This window comes from Petromyzon marinus, chromosome 42 (assembly GCF_048934315.1).
Source record: "Petromyzon marinus isolate PM22_M1 ecotype Great Lakes invasive population chromosome 42, UKy_Petmar_22M1.pri1.0, whole genome shotgun sequence".
Classification (NCBI taxonomy): Eukaryota; Metazoa; Chordata; class Hyperoartia; order Petromyzontiformes; family Petromyzontidae; genus Petromyzon; species Petromyzon marinus.
The window spans coordinates 6,866,401-6,888,557 of record NC_133708.1 but is presented as its reverse complement, the minus strand read 5'-3'; the positions used below and the strand labels follow the sequence as shown (position 1 = coordinate 6,888,557).

At 53.5% G+C, this 22,157-nt stretch overlaps 1 protein-coding gene across 1 annotated transcript in view; it reads left to right on the top strand.

Moving 5' to 3' along the window:
* The window catches only part of LOC116951244 (N-acetylglucosamine-6-sulfatase-like), a 42,714-nt gene extending 21,371 nt beyond the window's left edge, over positions 1-21,343 (top strand). The window contains exons 9-14 of the mRNA XM_032969740.2: positions 61-164; positions 2,753-2,854; positions 4,248-4,364; positions 5,130-5,240; positions 6,590-6,754; positions 14,296-21,343. Of these exons, the coding sequence (XP_032825631.1) occupies positions 61-164; positions 2,753-2,854; positions 4,248-4,364; positions 5,130-5,240; positions 6,590-6,754; positions 14,296-14,301 (605 nt within the window). The 3' untranslated portion in view covers positions 14,302-21,343. The remainder of the gene's footprint in view (positions 1-60; positions 165-2,752; positions 2,855-4,247; positions 4,365-5,129; positions 5,241-6,589; positions 6,755-14,295) is intronic.
* The last annotated feature ends 814 nt before the right edge of the window (positions 21,344-22,157 follow it).

Genomic DNA, 22,157 nt, shown 5'->3' with positions numbered 1-22,157 from the left:
AGTGGCACCCATGCTATTGTGATCGACTAACCACCCTCCCCCCGCCCACCACCCCCCCAGGGCAATTCTCGCTGCCCAACGACAAGCGGCAGCTGTACGAGTTTGACATCCGCGTGCCCATGCTTGTGCGCGGGCCGGGAATCAAGGCCAAGCAGATCCTGCGGGTGAGCGCCGCTCGGGGTCAAAAGGTCGAAGCAAAGTTCCGAATCGCTCGGGGGGGGGGGGGGGGCGGGGGCGGTGTGCTCATTGCTGCGTCATTTTTACAGCACCGAGCCACTGGCGGATATCCCACATTCTTGTGGCAGGGGTGAGCGGGACAAAACTCACCGTAAACAAAATTAGAAACGACCTGGTCACAAATGATAGCTCAACGAGAAGTGGCTTATCACGTGTAAATGTATAGCAGCCAAATACTCTCAAATGCGTGATGTTGATTCTAAATGTGGAGGGAACAACGGGAAGACCCGGAGAGAAATCCACGCGACCACGGTGAAAGAGACACGCAAACTCTAAATATGCAGCAGGTGTCAGGGTCTGGATCGAACCTACGCGCTCCTACATAGAAGGCGAGGTAGTTAACATCTCACCACCGCGGCACCTCCAGAGGATAAGCCACTCTTGGCTTTCTCCACAAGGTGGTGCTTATTCTAACCGACCCCCTGGAGGGATAATGATGATAAGCATGATGATGATGAGCTATGGCAGGGGCGAGAATGTATTTATGTGCGTATGTTGAACTTCTTTCTCACCGTACGTAACCAACCTTGCTAATCGGAGGCGCGGGGGAAGGACAACAAACTACACGTAAAAAACTAAAAGTTGGTCCTCATTTTATCGACACTGTGGAGGGCTGATGGGCTAAATCAATGGCCAACCAGGATTTAAACCTCGCAGCCCTCCCTCCGATTGCGAGCCACTACTGGCCTGGTTATTACCGCTGAGCCACTTGGCCCGGTTGTCCCCACGCAGGTAGTCCCCAACGCAGGTAGTCTCCCTATGCAGGTAGTCCCCTACGCAGGTAGTCTCCCTATGCAGGTAGTCCCCTACGCAGGTAGTCCCCCTATGCAAGTAGTCCCCTACGCAAGTAGTCCCCTACGCAAGTAGTCTCCCTACGCAGGTAGTCTCCCTACGCAAGTAGTCCCCTACGCAAGTAGTCCCCCTACGCAAGTAGTCTCCCTACGCAAGTAGTCTCCCTACGCAGGTAGTCCCCCTATGCAAGTAGTCCCCTACGCAAGTAGTCCCCTACGCAGGTAGTCTCCCTACGCAAGTAGTCTCCTATGCAAGTAGTCCCCTACGCAGGTAGTCTCCTACGCAAGTAGTCCCCTACGCAAGTAGTCCCCTACGCAAGTAGTCCCCTACGCAGGTAGTCTCCTACGCAAGTAGTCCCCTACGCAAGTAGTCCCCTACGCAAGTAGTCCCCTACGCAGGTAGTCTCCTACGCAAGTAGTCTCCCTACGCAAGTAGTCCCCTACGCAAGTAGTCCCCCTACGCAAGTAGTCCCCTACGCAAGTAGTCCCCTTACGCAGGTAGTCCCCTACGTAAGTAGTCCCCTACGCAGGTAGTCCCCTACGTAAGTAGTCCCCTACGCAGGTAGTCCCCTACGCAGGTAGTCCCCTACGCAAGTAGACCCCTGCGCAAGTAGTCCCCTACGCAAGTAGTCCCCTACTCAAGTAGTCTCCCTACGCAAGTAGTCTCCCTACGCAAGTAGTCTCCCTACGCAAGTAGTCCCCTACGCAAGTAGTCCCCTACGCAAGTAGTCCCCTACGCAAGTAGTCTCCCTACGCAGGTAGTCTCCCTACGCAAGTAGTCCCCTATGCAAGTAGTCCCCTACGCAAGTAGTCTCCCTGCGCAAGTAGTCCCCTACGCAAGTAGTCCCCTACGCAAGTAGTCCCCTACGCAAGTAGTCTCCCTACGCAGGTAGTCTCCCTACGCAAGTAGTCCCCTACACAAGTAGTCCCCTACGCAAGTAGTCCCCTACGCAAGTAGTCTCCCTACGCAGGTAGTCTCCCTACGCAAGTAGTCCCCTACGCAAGTAGTCCCCTACGCAAGTAGTCCCCCTGCGCAAGTAGTCCCCTACGCAAGTAGTCCCCTACGCAGGTAGTCTCCCTACGCAAGTAGTCCCCTACGCAGGTAGTCCCCTACGCAAGTAGTCCCCTACGCAGGTAGTCCCCTACGCAAGTAGTCCCCTACGCAGGTAGTCCCCTACGCAGGTAGTCTCCCTACGCACGTAGTCCCCTACGCAGGTAGTCCCCTACGCAGGTAGTCCCCTACGCAAGTAGTCCCCTACGCAGGTAGTCCCCTACGCAAGTAGTCCCCTACGCAGGTAGTCCCCTACGCAGGTAGTCTCCCTACGCACGTAGTCCCCTACGCAGGTAGTCCCCTACGCAAGTAGTCCCCCTACGCAGGTAGTCCCCTACGCAAGTAGTCCCCCTACGCAGGTAGTCCCCTACGCAAGTAGTCCCCTACGCAAGTAGTCCCCTTACATACGTAAAAAAAACCTGTTGAGCCCAAACTGGGGATCTTTGTCTTTGTGTGAGCGGTGGTGCAGCGAACTGCGCTTTGAACCCGGCAACGCGCGTACGCGGCGGCGAATATTTGAACCGGTCCTGGGCCCTCCCCTAGGTTCACCCGGCGTTAAATGAGCGCCTCGGTGTGCCTTGCATGGTGGAGATATATATATTTTTTTTAAAAATACTTCCGTGTTTACAGTTTCAGTTGAAACCTGACCGAACTCTGGGTTGTGCGTCCGCAGGCTCCCGTGATGAACATTGACCTGGGGCCCACCTTCCTGGAGCTGGCCGGAGTGAACGTCTCCCAGACGCGGATGGACGGCACGTCCATGGTGCCGCTGCTGGTGAGCGTCGACGGGCGGACGGTGCGGGAACGCGGGAACGCGGACGGCGCACAGCCCAGTAAATAGTCTCGGTGGCTATGAGATGTTAACTACCTCGCCTGGTATGCAGGAGGTCGTGGGTTCGATCCCGACCCTGCTGTGTATTTGGAGTTTGCGTGTCTCCCTCTCTCTCACCATCATCACGGTGGCTATGAGATGTTAACTACCTCGCCTGGTGTACAGGAGGTCGTGGGTTCGATCCCGACCCTGCTGTATATTTGGAGTTTGCGTGTCTCCCTCTCTCTCATCATCATCACGGTGGCTATGAGATGTTAACTACCTCGCGTGGTATACAGGAGGTCGTGGGTTCGATCCCGACCCTGACGCCTGCTGCTGCTTTATATTTGGAGTCTGCGTGTGTCTCTCTCTCTCTCTCCCCGTGGTCGCGTGGATTATTGTCCGGGTCCTCCGGGTCTTTTTTCCTCCACATTTAAAAAAGTGCATTCAGACTATTTGACTGCTCTACATTGCCACGTGATGATGATGATGATAAGCCCAATTCGCTGAGCTCTCATTTGTGACAGCCAGGTCGCTTCTGAAAAAGAGCAACATAGCTCAGTGGGGCCTCACCTGGTAAAATATAAATAGTAAAAACAAAATAGTTTTAGTTTAAACGCCGGCGTTCCCTGCCGACCCAGGAAGTGTCATTTATCACCAAGGCGCTGTGATGTCCGTTGCGTCGTTCGTGCAAAACTGCGTCTCACGACGCTGTAGAAGACAGAATAAAGCAATAGAATCAAGCAAGGACATCGGCACCTGGCAATCAATTAAAGTGGTGAGGTCAACAAAGAAATGTTTTAAATTGGACTTAAATAGTGGAAGGGACTTAATTGCACATATATATTACGTCATAACAATACAATTATATCATTATTGTAAGTCAGGTTTCAAAACACTGCTCAATCATTATACGGTAATTATTGAATTTTCAATTTGTTCCGCACCTCCGATTGGCGCGGTTGGCTACGTACGGTGCGAACGAAGTTCAACGTACATACACACATTATACATGATAAATGTATCGTTATAATCACTGCTGAGTAGTAAATAGGCCTCAATCGTTGCACGGTCATCATTTCATTATGAAATCCATTGTAAGTTGTGAACGTATCGTTGCGAGCGCTGCTGCTGCTGCCGCTGCCGCTGCGCCTGCTGCCTGCTGCTGCTGCCTGCTGCTGCTGCCTGCTGCTGCTGCTGCTGCCTGCTGCTGCTGCCTGCTGCCTGCTGCTGCTGCCTGCTGCTGCTGCCGCTGCGGCTGCTGCGGCTGCTGCTGATACTGCTGTGGCTGCTGCTGCTGCCTGCTGCTGCCTGCTGCTGCCTGCTGCTGCTGCTGCTGCGTGCGAATTCTCTGCAGCACCCCGTGGACAAGGCGGCGGCACCGCCAGCGTGGCGCTCGGACTTCCTGGTGGAGTACCAAGGCGAGGGGCACGACGCCGACCCAGCCTGCCCCAAGCTGGGGCCAGGAGTCGCGGTAAACACCGACCCCCCAACTCCGCTACCACCACCACCAAACGTGGGGGGGAGCAGGGGGGGGTGTCGTGGTGCCGTGGGTGACGCGCCGCCGAGGGAGGTGCGGGTGGCCGGGCGTGGTGCCGGCCACCCGCACCTCCTCGTATGTCGTGGCCGGCCTTCGGAGGCGCTCGCTAACGGCGCTTGCCCCAAAAGTCTGTTGAGGATACACGGGGGGGGGGGGGGGGGGGATGTCATCTACGTTTCTTAAAAACACCTTCGACTAAAGGCGACGGGGAAGACGACAGGTGATCGAACGTGGCCCTCGGCTGTGAGGTGTTAACTCCCTCGCCTGGTACGCAGGAGGTCGTGGGTTCGATCCCGACCCTGACGGCCTGCTGCTGCTGTATATTTGGAGTTTGCGTGTCTCTCTTCCCGTGGTCGCGTGGATTATTCTCCTCCGGCTACTCCGGTTTTCCCCTCCACATTCAGAAACAACATCACCACGCGAGTATTTGGCTGCTAATAATTTCCGCGTGCAAGGCCGCTTCGCTGAGCTATCATTTGTGATGGCCAGGTCGCTTCTGAAAAAGAGCTACATAGCTCAGCGGGGCCTCACCTGGTAAAACAAATTTCTCGTTGGGTTTAGTTTCATTCCCTCCATGTAGCCCTTTACGGACTGTTTATTGCAACTTTCGCTACTCTACGGGACGTCTGGCAAGCCAAAATAAAAGCAGCGTGTGTGTGTGTGTGCGCGTGTGCGCAACGCGTGCCGCCCTGCGTGCAGGAGTGCTTCCCCGACTGCGTGTGCGAGGATGCGTTCAACAACACGTACGCGTGCGTTCGCACGCTCTCCGGCACTGTGGACCTTCAGTACTGCGAGTTTGCCGACGCTCAGGTGTGCGGGGGGGGGGGGGGGGGGTTAGGGTTTTTTTTATTTTCCAAACAGGGCGGTGACGCGGCACGGGGGCAGCCGTGGCCAACCGGCGTCCGCCCGCGCTTCGCTCTGTCGAGGGGGCCTAACGTAGAACGTGCCATCGCGGTGGCAAAAAAAGAATGAACGTGTCTTGTCCCGTGCCGAAAACTTTGACTGTGTATAAACACACACACACACATCTATATACACACTTGGCTACTTGCAGAATTCATGGGTGCTTGTCGGCTCTCAGGTCTGTTAGAGGTTGGCCACACCCCTTCCTGCCTTAGAGGCAGCATGCTTACTGCTCGCTTGTTCGCGGTTCAAGTCGGGGCAACGAGATGTTAACTACCTCGCTTGGCATACAGGAGGTCGTGGGTTCGATCCCGACCCTGACGCCTGCTGCTGCTGTATATTTGGAGTTTGCGTGTCTCTCTCTCCCCGTGGTCGCGTGGATTATTGTCCGGGTCTTCCGGTTTACCCCTCAACATCACGCGTTTAGAGTATTTGACTGCTATAAATATCCACATGATGATAAGCCACTTCGTTAAGCTACCATTTGTGGCCAGGTCGCTTCTGAATAAGAGCTACATAGCTCACTGGGCCCTACCTCGTTAAATAAAAAAAAATAGTTTAGCTTCTACCGCCGGTGTGGGTTACCGTAATGAGAAAAACAAGAGTCTGAGAAAACTCTTAAAGTGGTTGGCAAATTGAGCCACACCGTGGCCAATTTGAGGAATTGGATGCAGCCGGGAGGAGTGATCCGATGAGAGAGCCGTTGAGCGATGTCGTGGACAAAGCTACGTTGAAGGAAGCCGAAGATCATGGACGTCTTTGAGCAACGAGCGGGAGAGTTTATGACCGTGGTCATCCCACACTACACGCCGTCCGCTTCACCCGCAGCAGACGTTAAAACATCCCCTGACGTAAATTCGCAAGGGCAGACCGTCGTCTGCTTGCGTCGGTCGGGGCTCAACTTTGCCAAATTTTGAAAAATGAACCCTCCCTTGCGGCGGTGTGGCGGTTAGCGCGCCGTGCCGCGCGCCGAGGCCGGCCACCCGTGTTCGATTCCCGCTCGCGGCCAACAACCAGCGACGATTGTCCGAACCTGGTCCTGGGCCACCCCACTAGGTCAGCCCGGCCTCAAACGAGTACCCGGTGCGGTGTGCAAACAAAATCACTCGGCAGATAAAGGCGGCCGGGCCTGCCGGTACCGGCCACCCACCCCCGTCGCGTGCCGCGGCGGCCTTCACGGTTTGCTCGTTGGCGGCGCTCGCCCCAGAAGTCTGCCGAGGCTCTACGGCGTGGCCTGGGATCTTTGTCCTCCGCAGGCCATGGTGGAGTTGTACAACGTGACCGCCGACGCGCACCAGCTGACCAACATCGTGAAGGCCGTGGACCCCAACCTGCTGGTCACCATGAACCAGCGCCTCATGGCGCTGCAGTCGTGCGTCGGCGCGGCGTGCCGCAAGCCGGCCAGCAAGGCCCTCGGCCCGGTGAGGGGGACGCTCCAGGATCGAGGCTCTGCCGCGAATGACGAGCCGCCATCACCATTTATTTATTTTCATCATTATTATCGGGGGGTTTTTTTTTTACCCATAGAAGTCCGATACAAAGCATGAACCGTGACGTAGGGGTGGAGGGGGGGTTATGGAAACTGCGCTCCAGACCTTCAGCAGCGAGGGGATTGTGTTCGCTGCCCCACCAAGTGTGGAAGTTTTCCTCTCTTCAAGCCTCGCCTCTTCTCCATGGCCCATTCTCTTCCCCTAACCCTCTCCCCTCCACTCGTTCCCGTCCCTCCCGTACCCTTTCGTGACCACCACAATACCCCTCTAGCGTTGTCACTCGTCTCTGTGTGTCTATGTTGTGTGTCTCTCTCTGTGTGTCTCTACGTTGTCTCTGTGTGTCTATGTTGTGTGTCTCTCTCTGTGTGTCTCTCTCTCTGTGTCTCTGCGTTGTCTCTGTGTGTCTCTGTTGTGTCTCTCTCTGTGTGTCTCTGCGTTGTCTCTGTGTGTCTATGTTGTGTGTCTCTCTCTGTGTGTCTCTGTGTGTCTATGTTGTGTGTCTCTCTCTGTGTGTCTCTGTGTTGTCTCTATGTGTCTATGTTGTGTGTCTCTCTGTGTGTCTCTGTGTTGTCTCTGTGTCTATGTTGTGTGTCTCTCTCTGTGTGTCTCTGTGTTGTCTCTATGTGTCTATGTTGTGTGTCTCTCTCTGTGTGTCTCTGCGTTGTCTCTGTGTGTCTATGTTGTGTGTGTTTCTCTGTGTGTCTCTGTGTGTCTCTGTGTTGTCTCTGTGTGTCTATGTTGTGTGTCTCTCTCTGTGTGTCTCTGCGTTGTCTCTGTGTCTATGTTGTGTGTCTCTCTCTGTGTCTCTGTGTTGTCTCTGTGTGTCTATGTTATCTGTCTCTGTTGTGTGTCTCTGTGTTGTCTCTGTGTGTCTATGTTGTGTGTCTCTCTCTGTGTGTCTCTCTCTGTGTGTCTTTGTGTTGTCTCTGTGTGTCTATGTTGTGTGTGTCTCTCTGTGTGTCTCTGTGTGTCTCTCTCTGTGTCTTTGCGTTGTCTCTGTGTGTCTATGTTGTGTGTCTCTCTCTGTGTGTCTCTGCGTTGTCTCTGTGTGTCTATGTTGTGTGTGTCTCTCTGTGTGTCTCTGTGTTGTCTCTGTGTGTCTATGTTGTGTGTCTCTCTCTGTGTGTCTCTGCGTTGTCTCTGTGTGTCTATGTTGTGTGTCTCTGCGTTGTCTCTGTGTTGTCTCTGTGTCTATGTTGTGTGTCTCTCTCTGTGTGTCTGTGTTGTCTCTGTGTGTCTATGTTGTGTCTCTCTGTGTGTCTCTGCGTGTCTATGTTGTGTGTCTCTGCGTTGTCTCTGTGTGTCTATGTTGTGTGTGCCTCTCTGTGTGTCTGTGTTGTCTCTGTGTGTCTATGTTGTGTGTCTCTCTGTGTGTCTGTGTGTCTATGTTGTGTCTCTTTCTCTGTGTGTCTCTGCGTTGTCTCTGTGTGTCTATGTTGTGTGTCTCTCTCTGTGTGTCTCTGTGTTGTCTCTGTGTGTCTATGTTGTGTGTCTCTATCTGTGTGTCTCTGTGTTTTTTCTGTGTGTCTATGTTGTGTGTGTCTCTCTGTATGTCTCTGTGTGTCTATGTTGTGTGTCTCTGTGTTGTCTCTGTGTGTCTATGTTGTGTGTCTCTCTCTGTGTGTCTCTGCGTTGTCCCTGTGTGTCTATGTTGTGTGTCTCTCTCTGTGTCTCTGCGTTATCTCTGTGTGTCTATGTTATGTGTCTCTCTCTGTGTGGCTCTGCGTTCTCTGTGTGTCCATGTTGTGTGTCTCTCTCTGTGTGTCTCTGTGTTGTCTCTGTGTGTTTATGTTGTGTGTCTCTGTGTTGTCTCTGTGTGTCTATGTTGTGTGTCTCTCTCTGTGTGTCTCTGCGTTGTCTCTGTGTGTCTATGTTGTGTGTCTCTCTCTGTGTTGTCTCTGTGTGTCTATGTTGTGTGTCTCTGTTGTGTCTCTCTCTGTGTGTCTCTGCGTTGTCTCTGTGTGTCTATGTTGTGTGTCTCTCTCTGTGTGTCTCTGCGTTCTCTGTGTGTCTATGTTGTGTGTCTCTCTCTCCGTGTGTCTCTGCGTTGTCTCTGTGTGTCTATGTTGTGTCTCTCTCTGTGTGTCTATGTGTTGTCTCTGTGTGTCTATGTTGTGTGTCTCTGTTGTGTGTCTCTCTCTGTGTGTCTCTGCGTTGTCTCTGTGTGTCTATGTTGTGTGTCTCTCTCTGCGGGTCTCTGTGTTGTCTCTCTGTGTGTCTCTGTGTTGTCTCTGTATGTCTATGCTGTGTCTCTGTGTTGTCTCTCTCTGCTTGTGTGTCTGCCTGTGTATCTCCGTGTCTGTGTTTTGTCTCTCTCTCAAATTTAGTTCCACCTGATGACGACTGCTTGAGTTGCACTTGAAACGTCGCATTCTATTATTTAATTTATTGTCTTTCTACGTGACTTTACCGAAACAACCAAAGAGTAATTCCTGCAGTCACGAAAGCTTCGAATCAAGTTTAAACATTTTTGCTTACCAGGTAAAGCCCACTGCTAGTGGTGGTGGTGGTGATGATAGAGAATTTGAAACCTGCTCAGTTGTCATTTGCTCTCAGAGCGAGAGAGACGGATTCAGAGGCGTGGGGAACCACAGACAGGGCCGACGCGGCATCCGGAATCGGCACCAGCAATTGCCCAAGCTCTGTGGGTCTATATTATTATTAAATGCTTTTGCTGATTCCGCTATAGACGTGGGAGGAGAAACCCCGCGTGTGCGTGGAGGACGAACGCGCTCAGTTCGCGTACAGATGGACATGAATCCACTTGCTGTACTCCCATCATAGCCTGGCGAGCCGCGAGATGGTGACCCTCGATGTGCACGGGTAGGGAGATTCGGAAATTTGTGTGATCCACCAACCCTCCGCCTCCAAAGTCCTCTTATCCACAAAATGACGGGTAACAGCTGTGTGTGTGTGTGCCAATGTGTGAATCGTAAGCTTTCCACGTGAGTCCGATGTTGGAGATTGCCACGGTGGCTATGAGATGTTAACTACCTCGCTTGGTATGCAGGAGGTCGTGGGTTTGATCCCGACCCTCACGCCTGCTGCTGCTGTATATTTGGAGTTTGCGTGTTTCTCTCCCCGTAGTTGCGTGGATGTTTCTCCGGGTTCTCCAGTGTTCCCCTCCACATTTAGCAACGCGCGTGTAGATTATTTGGTTGCTATACATTTCCACGCAGTAAGCCAATTTGTTGAGCTATCATTTGCGATAGTCAGGTCGCTTCCGAAAAAGAGCTAGCACATCGCTCGGTGGACCTTACCTGGTAAAATACAAAATAGTTTAGTGTAGTTGGAGTTAGTTTAAACTAGCTTTACTACCCGGCTTCGCCCGAGACTTGGATTCTTGTCTTGGATTAAAAGACGGCCTACGTGGAGGGTGGGGGGGGGGGGTGCGTGACGTCAGCAGGCACACTGCGTGACGCTGCCGCATGCGGGTGACATCACAGATGTGACGTCACCGCTTACTTGCCGTGAAAAATATATCCATTAATGCGCCCCCCCCCCCCCCCCCAAATACAAAAGTCAATTGTTATACTTCCTGCATTGTGTACAGTCTGGAAGCTACCCACATGCCAAATTTCAAGTTTGTTGCATGTCGGCAAGTATGCTAAACATTTTGAACGGACACACACATTCACAAATTTCCCTTTTATATATATGTAGTGCCGTGAATTCACTCGGACGACAACTGTCTCTTTTCCGCCGTCACTTTTATTCCATCATTCCGTACACACAGTAATTATCTTCGCGCTCCGCCAACTCGGACACTCCGATTTACTTCAGCATCGTCCGTGCATCCCCTTCCACACACAGTGTTCCTTCCTCTATCTCTCCACACACACTGTCTTCCCTTCCACACACAGTGGTTCGTCTTCTATCTCCTCGCACACAGTATCGCCGCTATCTCTTCACACGCAGTGACTTCCCTTCCACACACAGTGGTTCGTCTTCTATCTCCTCACACACAGTATCGCCGCTATCTCTTCACACACAGGGACTTCCATCTATTCACACACAGTGACTCTATCTATCTCCGCTAACGCTGACTCTCCCTATCGATATTTACTGTCTTTGGGGTCCGGCTCTCTTTCTATTCTTCCCTAACATTTCCAGCTGTCTTCTTCATATCTCTTCACCTCTCGCCAACAACTCCCCAGCAGCAACTCCCCAGCAGCAACTCCCCAGCAGCAACTCCCCAGCAGCAACTCCCCAGCAGCAACTCCCCAGCAGCAACTCCCCAGCAGCAACTCCCCAGCAGCAACTCCCCAGCAGCAACTCCCCAGCAGCAACTCCCCAGCAGCAACTCCCCAGCAGCAACTCCCCAGCAGCAACTCCCCAGCAGCAACTCCCCAGCAGCAACTCCCCAGCAGCAACTCTCCAGCAGCAACTCCCCAGCAGCAACTCCCCAGCAGCAACTCCCCAGCAGCAACTCCCCAGCAGCAACTCCCCAGCAGCAACTCCCCAACAGCAACTCCCCTCCGTTCAAACCACCTCGCGTTTTATCCCCTCTCGCATTAGCCTTAATTAATTGCCACGTGGCTCGCTAGCCGTTTCCCGCCAGCCTGCACCTGTCCCCTTCATCAGACATTCAGACGCCACCATTTAACGCTAACAGCCTATCGACCAATCACAGCCCTCGTGCCACGACACCCTTAATTACTTGGGTTTGTTTACTCGCGACTCGACCACCTGTTCGACCTCGTGTGACCCGTTCTCCTTGTCTGTCCTGTATGTACTGTATATGGCTAATTCCTATGCGCATTATCTACTCCACTACATCTATATAAGTGTGTATTATCTTATTTTAATTTACGTAGCACTGTGACCAAGGCGCTGAACAAAGAATTAGTTAAACGGCTACAAACTCATTTACCTTCATGTTATTGTTGATAATCTGTTTGTCGATGTCTGTTAATGTAACTTTCTATCAATGTCAATGTCGTGATGTCAATCACCATCTTCATCAGCCTCCAATGAACTCACCACTGCCTGCCTCTCACCTCACTCCACTCCCCTCCACTCACTCTCCTGCCTCTCATCTCACTCCACTCCCCTCCACGCACTCTCCTGCCTCTCATCTCACTCCACTCCCCTCCACGCACTCCCCTACCTCTCCCCTCTCATCTCACTCCACTCCCCTCCACGCACTCCCCTACCTCTCCCCTCTCATCTCACTCCACTCCCCTCCACGCACTCCCCTACCTCTCCCCTCTCATCTCACTCCACTCCCCTCCACGCACTCTCCTACCTCTCCCCTCTCATCTCACTCCACTCCACGCACTCTCCTACCTCTCATCTCACTCCACTCCCCTCCACGCACTCTCCTACCTCTCCCCTCTCATCTCACTCCACTCCCCTCCACGCACTCTCCTACCTCTCATCTCACTCCACTCCCCTCCACGCACTCTCCTACCTCTCATCTCACTCCCCTCCACTCCACGCACTCTCCTACCTCTCATCTCACTCCACTCCCCTCCACGCACTCTCCTACCTCTCATCTCACTCCCCTCCACTCCACGCACTCTCCTACCTCTCATCTCACTCCACTCCACTCCACGCACTCTCCTACCTCTCATCTCACTCCACTCCACTCCACGCACTCTCCTACCTCTCATCTCACTCCACTCCACTCCACGCACTCTCCTACCTCTCATCTCACTCCACTCCCCTCCACGCACTCTCCTACCTCTCATCTCACTCCACTCCACTCCACGCACTCTCCTACCTCTCATCTCACTCCACTCCACTCCACGCACTCTCCTACCTCTCATCTCACTCCACTCCCCTCCACGCACTCTCCTACCTCTCATCTCACTCCACTCCCCTCCACGCACTCTCCTACCTCTCATCTCACTCCACTCCACTCCACGCACTCTCCTACCTCTCATCTCACTCCACTCCACTCCACGCACTCTCCTGCCTCTCATCTCACTCCACTCCACTCCACGCACTCTCCTACCTCTCATCTCACTCCACTCCCCTCCACGCACTCTCCTGCCTCTCCCCTCTCATCTCACTCCACTCCCCTCCACGCACTCTCCTACCTCTCATCTCACTCCACTCCACTCCACGCACTCTCCTGCCTCTCATCTCACTCCACTCTCCTCCACGCACTCTCCTACCTCTCATCTCACTCCACTCCACTCCACGCACTCTCCTACCTCTCATCTCACTCCACTCCACTCCACGCACTCTCCTACCTCTCATCTCACTCCACTCCACTCCACGCACTCTCCTGCCTCTCCCCTCTCATCTCACTCCACTCCCCTCCACGCACTCTCCTACCTCTCATCTCACTCCACTCCACTCCACGCACTCTCCTACCTCTCATCTCACTCCACTCCCCTCCACGCACTCTCCTACCTCTCATCTCACTCCACTCCACTCCACGCACTCTCCTACCTCTCATCTCACTCCACTCCACTCCACGCACTCTCCTGCCTCTCCCCTCTCATCTCACTCCACTCCACTCCACGCACTCTCCTACCTCTCATCTCACTCCACTCCACTCCACGCACTCTCCTGCCTCTCCCCTCTCATCTCACTCCACTCCCCTCCACGCACTCTCCTACCTCTCATCTCACTCCACTCCACTCCACGCACTCTCCTACCTCTCATCTCACTCCCCTCCACTCCACGCACTCTCCTACCTCTCATCTCACTCCACTCCACTCCACGCACTCTCCTACCTCTCATCTCACTCCCCTCCACTCCACGCACTCTCCTACCTCTCATCTCACTCCCCTCCACTCCACGCACTCTCCTACCTCTCATCTCACTCCCCTCCACTCCACGCACTCTCCTACCTCTCATCTCACTCCCCTCCACTCCACGCACTCTCCTACCTCTCATCTCACTCCCCTCCACTCCACGCACTCTCCTACCTCTCATCTCACTCCACTCCCCTCCACGCACTCTCCTACCTCTCCCCTCTCATCTCACTCCACTCCCCTCCACGCACGCTCCTGCCTCTCATCTCACTCCACTCCCCTCCACGCACTCTCCTACCTCTCCCCTCTCATCTCACTCCCCTCCACGCACTCTCCTACCTCTCATCTCACTCTACTGCTCTCCACGCACTCTCCGCTCCCTCGACCAAGGCTCTCTGTCTAAGACCCCCAGTCAACATTCGCTCCGTGGGAGGTCGCTCGTTCTCCTCTGCTGCCCAATTAGCCTGCGATCTCCCTTAGCCCGCCGTCCATGCTGTCGGCACCCTGCCCCCCGTTAAACTCCAGGCAGCCTCAGTGGCTCTTGTTGTCTAGGACCGACTGCCGCTGTCTTGAAAAAAGCAAGATTCAATATTGCCCGCTGCTGCTGCTGCTGCTGCACAGCATCACGAGATGCGGTCGCATTTGAGACGCCGTATGAATCTCTGTTGTAACTGCGCTGTAATGTGTGTGTGTGTGTTTACTGTGCGTGTGTGCGCGTGTGTGCGTGTGCGTGTTTGCTGTGCGTGCGTGTGTTGGCGACAGCTGTAAACACCGAAGTCACCGCATCGTGGACGGACGGGAGGAGACGATCTACGTTTCTTAAACACCTTCGACTAAAGGCGACGGGGAAGACGACGAGTGAACGAACGTGTCCCTAGGCTATGAGATGTTAACTCCCTCGCCTGGTATGCAGGAGGTCGTGGGTTCGATCCCGACCCTGACGCCTGCTGCTGTATATTTGGAGTTTGCGCGTCTCTCTCTCTCATCAACATCATCACGGTGGCTATGAGATGTTAACTACCTCGCCTGATATGCAGGAGGTCGTGGGTTCGATCCCGACCCTCACGCCTGCTGCTGCTGTATATTTGGAGTTTGCGTGTTTCTCGCCCCGTAGTTGCGTGGATGTTTCTCCGGGTTCTCCAGTTTTCCCCTCCACAATTAGAATCAATATCAGACGTTCAGATTATTTGGCTGCTACTATAAATTCCCACGTGACGATGATGATGATGATCCTAAACCGCTTCGTTGAGCTATCATTTGTGATCGCCAGGTGGGCTCTGATAAAGAGCTACACAGCTCAGCGGGCCCTTACCCGCTAATTGAAAACGTTTAGTTTAGCAAAAAAGGGACCGATTACCGCCCGCGCCGTCCACAACCCGTGAACGTCGCCACGGCGGGAAGCAAGGGATTTTCTCGCACTTTTTGTCGAAACCAAGGTCGCTACCGTCGGAACGCGCGCCCGTGACGCACGGCGATCCGCAAAAGGGAACATGTCCCGTCTCCACACGCGCGAGGATTCGTGCGATGCGAGCCATTGCGCGCACCGCGCGTCCTGGGGTGTTGGCGGGGGTGAGGAAACATCTGCTGCCCGTAACGGAGATTCCTGCCAACGGCGCCATGAGGCTCCCATTAAAGCAACGCAGTGCTTTCAAATCCACACGCCCCCTTTTTAACGAGCACAGTTCATCCCAGAGGCACCGCGGTGGCCCGGGAGATGTTGACTCCTTCGCCTGGTGTACAGGAGGTCGTGGGGCACCGCGGTGGCCCGGGAGATGTTGACTCTTTCGCCTGGTGTACAGGAGGTCGTGGGTTTGATCCCGACCCTTGACGCCTGCTGCTGTATATTTTGAGTTTGCGTCTCTCTCTCTCTCATCATCATTACGGTGGCTAGGAGATGTTAACTACCTCGCCTGCTGTACACGAGGTCCGTGGATTTGATCCCAACCCTGACGCCTGCTGCTGCTGTATATTTGGAGTTTGCGGTATCTCTCTCCCCGTGGTCGCGTGGATTTTTCTCCGGGTCCTCCGGTTTTTTCCCCCCCTCCACATTTAGAATCGACATCAACGCGTTCAGAGTGTTTGGCTGCTGTACATCTCCACGTGACGGTCAGCCCACACTCCGTTGAGCTATCATTCGTGATAGCCAGGTCGCCTCTGAACACATTAGCTACATAGCGCCTCAATGGGCCCCGCCTGGTAAGAGCAAGCCATCCCCCGCTCGGCCGACACTGGGCTAGTTTGTGGGCTGCCATGGCAGTATTTACCTTTCCTTATCCAGTGCAGCCTAACCCTCGGCATCCGCCAAACCCTGGTTCATTCGTCTTGCCGTACGGCTGATGCAGATGCAGAGCAGCAACTGCAATGTCACATTCAGGTGCGTCAAGCCAGACACCCGCGCCAGGAGCGGCGGCGGCGGAGTGTACCATCATCGCCGCGATGTCTGCTTCCTATGCGCGGATCGGGAATTGCGTCGGTGTACGTTGCACGGTCTGTAACCACTGTTGATAACTGAAAGAATGTGGGATTGCTTACCTCCGGGGGTGTCGCGGCACAGGAGCGAGCTCACGGAGCTCACGTGGCTCTTGAAGCTTCGTTGCGAGAAACGAGCCGGCGCTGACCCTTTCAAAAACGTGGCCCGGCGCGCGGGGCTTGGCACGGGCCCTGCGGCGGTCGTGGAAACGCAGCGCCACCGACCGCCGAGCTCGCACGGACAATCCGGAGCCCCCGCCCGGAGCTCCTCGTGGTCACGTTTAATGAGGGTGCGGAAGACGCTTGGGAGAGCCGCGGTCATCAGCCGGACCTTGCAGGGTGACGGCGAGGGACGTCGGTCTCATGGTTTATTTTTGTTCAGCCGTGGGCCCAAAAATAGGATTATCGGTACTACCATATGTGGCGAATGCTCTCCGTGATTTTGTTGATGCATTTGATCCCTGAATTACAAATTTGTACGATGGCAAGACCATCGCGCGGTAGCTTCGTACGGGATAACTGCCGCTCAAAGAGCATGCCATGGTACGTTTGACGGAGAATATCGCAACGTTTTGGCCGAATGAGAAAAGAAATGAGACGGTATATATGCGAAGCTTTCTGCACGTGGTGGAAACTCACGGCATTTGCCACCGCACGCTGTTGGTACCGACCACCGAGACTCCCGTGGCTCACGGGGGCCAAACAAAAAAAAGGCTGCCCGTTGGCGGACGTTGCGCTACGTCGAGACTTCGACTCTCGCCAGCCCCAACCGCTCGGCGTCGTCGTCGTAGTCATCGTCGTCATCATCGTCGTCATTGTCATCATCGTCGCCGTCGTCATCATCGTCGCCGTCATCATCGCCATCATCGTAATCGTCGTCGTCGTCATCGTAGTCATCGTCGTCGTCATCATCGTCGCCGTCGTCATCGTCGTCATCATCGTCACCGTCATTGTCGTCGTCATCGTCTTCATCATCGTCGCCGTCGTCGTCATCGTCGCCGTCATCATCGTCGCCATCATTATCATCGCCATCATTATCATCATCACCGTCGCCGTCGTCACGCGTCCACTTGTGTGCAGCGCGTTCAACCGGCACGCGCTGCGCCCACTGCGAGCCTGATCCGGCTGCCGGTCGTGCTGGGGTTGAGTTGTTTTTGTATTTACTCGCGTGGAGATTTGCGTTTGACGGTTTTGACGGGGGGGGGGTGGGGCGAGGTGCGTTTCCGCAGATTTTTCCAATGGTAAAATGTGAATGTGTTGTCCATGACGCTGTGGTGCCTTACCTTGGGGGAGAGCGCGGTGCGTCAGGGACGACGCCCTTGGGGCGGTGGGGTGGGTTTAGGCGTCGATGGCACGCGCGCGGCGTTTTTGCGGAGATTGACCTCCGCTAATCGGCCAATCGGCTCCGACGGGCAAATAATAGCGACGGAATCCACCGCCTCCTAACTCTTACGCTCGGCGTGCGACGCTCCACCGGCGTTTCCTCTCGAAGGTTGGCGATGACTTTGTTGGGCCCTGGGTTCTTTTTGGCTCTCTCTCTCTCTCGCTCTTCTGCTGACGCGATTCATCTCGGCGGATCGATGTGAACGCGCGTGTCGGGCTGGGGGGGGGGGCTGGCTGGGTGGTCCACATGCCGCTAGCCCGGCGGTGGGCAACCTGCGGATTCCGGAGCCGCGTCTCGGCTCTTCAAGGGCTGCTTCGCGGCGTGATTTGTTGAGGAACCACCCAGTCACGAAATCTTTAAGTCAAGATTTAACCACCCCACCGCAACACAAGCGTTGCGCCCGAAACGTCGTGATTTATTTTTATTTTCTACCCACGTGACTTTACCGAAAGAACCAAAAAAGTATGGATTCCTGCAGTCACGAAAGCTTCAAAATCAAGGCAGAACGTCTTCATAGTGGAGGAATCCGATGAGCTATAAAGCTCTTTTTTCTTCCCCACCCCCCCACCCCCCCCCCCCCCACGCATGTCCGTAGGTGGTTTATATCAGGCAGTCGCGTTGGGCGATTGGAGGATGGCACAGAGCAATAATCTCGCGACTTGACAATCCTCAGGCGAACCGAGACACATTTTGATTCTTGCAGGGCCCACACTGGCGATGAGACCTCTGCAGCCCTGGGGGCAGGGGCCAGAGTCTTCTTATTCTTGGTTCCTTCGGTAAAGTCACGTAGAAGAGAAACAATAAAATAATACTGGTAGGAATGAAGTTGTAAACTGAGTGTACCAGCCTGCAATAGATTAATGTGTCCGTCCGTCCGTCCCCTTTCAATACTTTAACGAAGTGAAATCTCGTGCTGTTGGGGTGTAAAAATAAAATTGCGCAAAATTCCAATGTTCCTACCAGCCCACCCTGCAGGGACCTGTTTTTAAAAAGCAGACCTTAAACACGGTAGGACCAACACCTCGGCCGTGGCAGATCACTGTTATAATTCAGTAGGCTCACATGACATTGACTTCTCCAAGACAGAGGTTCTTTGCAAGCCACCTGGCTACCATGAGAGATTCGCTCATGAGGCTATCCACATATACAAACACAGAAACAATTTCAACCGAGATGATGGATTCTGGCTTAGCAATCATTGGAAGAATTTGATAAACCATTTCGGGTTTTAATTGATTGTTCACGCTTACGGTGGCTTTCAGACCGCATCCATTATTTTCGTCTTCCCCCCTCCTCTATTCCGAACATAGATGGACTCGTCTATCTTAACAAACTGCCAAATCGCTCTCCGTGGTGCTAACGTTTTAAAAAACGCCACTTTTTTCAAAATTTCTTGCTGTGGTTTTCACACCTGAAGATGATTGCTTGTGTTGCAGTCGAAACGTCGTGAGAATTTTATTGTTTTATATTTTTTATTATTTTATTGTTTCCCTTCTACGTGACTTTACCGAAAGAACCAAGAATTTGAATTCCTGCAGTCACGAAAGCTTTAAATCAAAATTTAAGAGTATTCTTGTTTGGAAGAAAATAAAAAATGCCGCTCGAAACTCCTCGGTCGTGTTCCCGCGGTGCTCGACCGCCCCGCGTGGAAGTTGTTAAGATTCGATTGTGGTGAATGTAGCAGGGAAGACGCGGGTCCGAAGGACGACGTGTCAAGAGCGTGGCAACTCCGAGCTGTCCATGACTCGACTGCAATAATCGCCCCAGGCTGGCAGACTCCTTGCCAGCGTGGAGGCCAGACGCTGAGGTCACCTCGTGCTGCGCGACAGGGGGCAGCTGCCAACTTGGGGGGGGGGGGGGGTGGGGGGGTGGGGGGGTGGTGCCCCCTTTCAAATGTGTTGAGGTGGCGAGGTGCGAGATTTAAGGCGCTCCGAGGCGCCCTGATATGCAAATCAAAACGAATTTATCCACGCACGATGCAGATCTGCGTATCCTGAACGTAGGAAGGAGGATCATCGACGCCTTGTTAGATGTGAGCTTGTGTGGTGGGTGGGCACCACCCATGTCACCTTCGCGAATCTAACCTAGAGAGTATGAAAAGCACCCGGCAGAAATTGTGTCCGGCGTGCCCATAAGAGACGCCACCCAAATCGGCGCGCGCTTTCGGATGCGCTTCTGCGGCCGTCTGGAACGCTCTTCCGATATTAGGAAGCCACTGGAGCTGTGTACTTTCACGTCATCTCGATTTAAACCGGTTTCTTCAGAACCCTGCTTTTCGTGTTGGCTACGTACGGTGCGAAAGAAGTTCAGATTGAACTCAATAATCGTTTAAAACCGATTCCTCTGCTCACGGTACAGGCGTCGAATTGTGTTTAAGAATCAAATCTTGGCGATTTGTGAACACGCGCAAAAAGAAGACGCACGCTCATGGAGCGAGCGAATAAAGGAGACGCGGCACGGGAGGTGTGGTCATCAACACGGACAATCCGCGAGACAGATGAGACCAACCCGATTCAAGAGTAGAATCGTGATCCGGAATCGCAAACAATGCGCGTTGAATCACCTGCAGAGTACACGGAGACCCGCAGAGGCACGCACAGACAGACACGGAGACACACAGAGGCACGGACAGACACGGAGACACACAGAGGCACGCACAGACACGGAGACACACAGAGGCACGCACAGACACGGAGACACACAGAGGCACACACGGGCACGTACAGACACGGAGACACAGAGGCACGCACAGACACACACAGACACAGAGGCACGCACAGGCAGACACATACACGGAGGCACACACGGGCACACACAGACACGGAGACACACAGACTAACAGACACGGAGACACACACAGAGACACATACAGGCACCCACAGGCACGGAGACACACAGACATACACAGGCACACACAGACACGGAGACACACAGACAGACACGTAGACACACACAGAGACACACAGGCACCCACAGGCACGGAGACACACAGACACGGAGACACACAGACAGACACAGGCACACACAGACACGGAGACACACATACAGACACAGAGACACACACAGACACAGATACACACAGAGGCACATACAGACACGGAGACACACACAGAGACACATACAGGCACCCACAGGCACGGAGACACACAGACATACACAGGCACACACAGACACGGAGACACACAGAGACACATACAGGCACCCACAGGCACGGAGACACACAGACATACACAGGCACACACAGACACGGAGACACACACAGAGACACACAGGCACCCACAGGCACGGAGACACAGACACGGAGACACAGACAGGCACACGCAGACACGGAGACACACAGACAGACACAGAGACACACAGACACGAATACACACAGAGGCACATACAGACACGGAGACACACGAATGTTTTTCCATCATTGTGCAGGTGTTATATGTTCCCCAAAGCCCGCGTTATATCCGGAGGGGGGGGGGGTACTTTATTGGCAGGACGTAACTTCGTGCTACATCAGGGATCGTTGAAGATGCCTCCAACTGTGGCGATTCGTTGCACGTGGCCATTGTAAGTGCGTGCAACGTTTCCTGCGGGATGCGTGATGAGCGTTCCGAAGACGAATGCTGTCGAGTGTGACGATTACTCCAACCCCTCTGAGCAATTGTCAGAAGTTACAATTTGATTTATTTTACTTTGATGCGATTTTTTTTTCACATTGTAGGGGCCACTTCTGGCCGCAGGGGATAAATTTAAACCCCCATTTAGGACAATATACACATAACAACATTAGTCGAATCGCTCACATGCATCTATGCATTGTCGCACACCCTACTGTCGTTGGTTTTTGTACGTTTCAACGTAAAAAAAGTGTTTTTAATTGTCCTATTAAGGTCCTCGGATTGTTTGCCTTTTTTAATGTACAGGCCTCACATTTGTATTAAAGCGAAAGTGTCTGAAGTGTGAGTCGCGTTTCTCCAATGCTCACTGCAAAGCTTTGTGACGTACAACCGAATCGGTGGTTGGTTTGTGCGTACGTATGCACGTTGAACTTCTTTCGCACCGTACGTAGCCAACCGCGCTAATCGGAGGTGCGGGGAGACAGGACAAACAAACTGAACACAAAAAGCAGCTCCAAAGAAATTCGTTTTAAATCGAGTTGCGAAAGCGCGCAACTACAGCGGCTTCCTAACGTCGGAAGGAAGAGCGTTCCAGACGGCCGCAGAAGCGCATCCGAAAGCGCCGCGATGATGATGCGGTGACCGCATTTGTGGTTTGTGAGCGAGACCAATCGTCTGGTGAGCCGAGTCCTGTACTCGCCGACTCCGAGAGAGACATGAGTGTGTCCCGTGGGTTCCACATCTCGGTCAAAGGTACCCAGGGCACTTCTTCCCTGGGTACCTTTGACCTGAGCGCCGTTAGGAGCCGATCTACCCCCCCCTCCTCCTGATGATAATTATTGCATTTCGAATTTTAATTGCCCCCCGATGAACATTTTAAAATGAAGCACCTGAATAAGTTGCCTAAGGGCGCACTGTAGTGTGTTGAGTTTTTTGTTGTAGAATGTGTATCGGGTTGTCGAAAAGACCGCGATTTTCACCGTGATAGCAGCGAGTCGGAGTACCAGCTAGCTGAGGTTGTACTTCGTAATCATAATGATGTTATTTGTATAGCGTCATTCATGCTAATTGCATCCCATAAAGCTGTACATTAAATAGACTTAAGGGTAAAATCCTACATACATGCGCATGTACTGTACGTTGAACTTCTTTCGCACCGT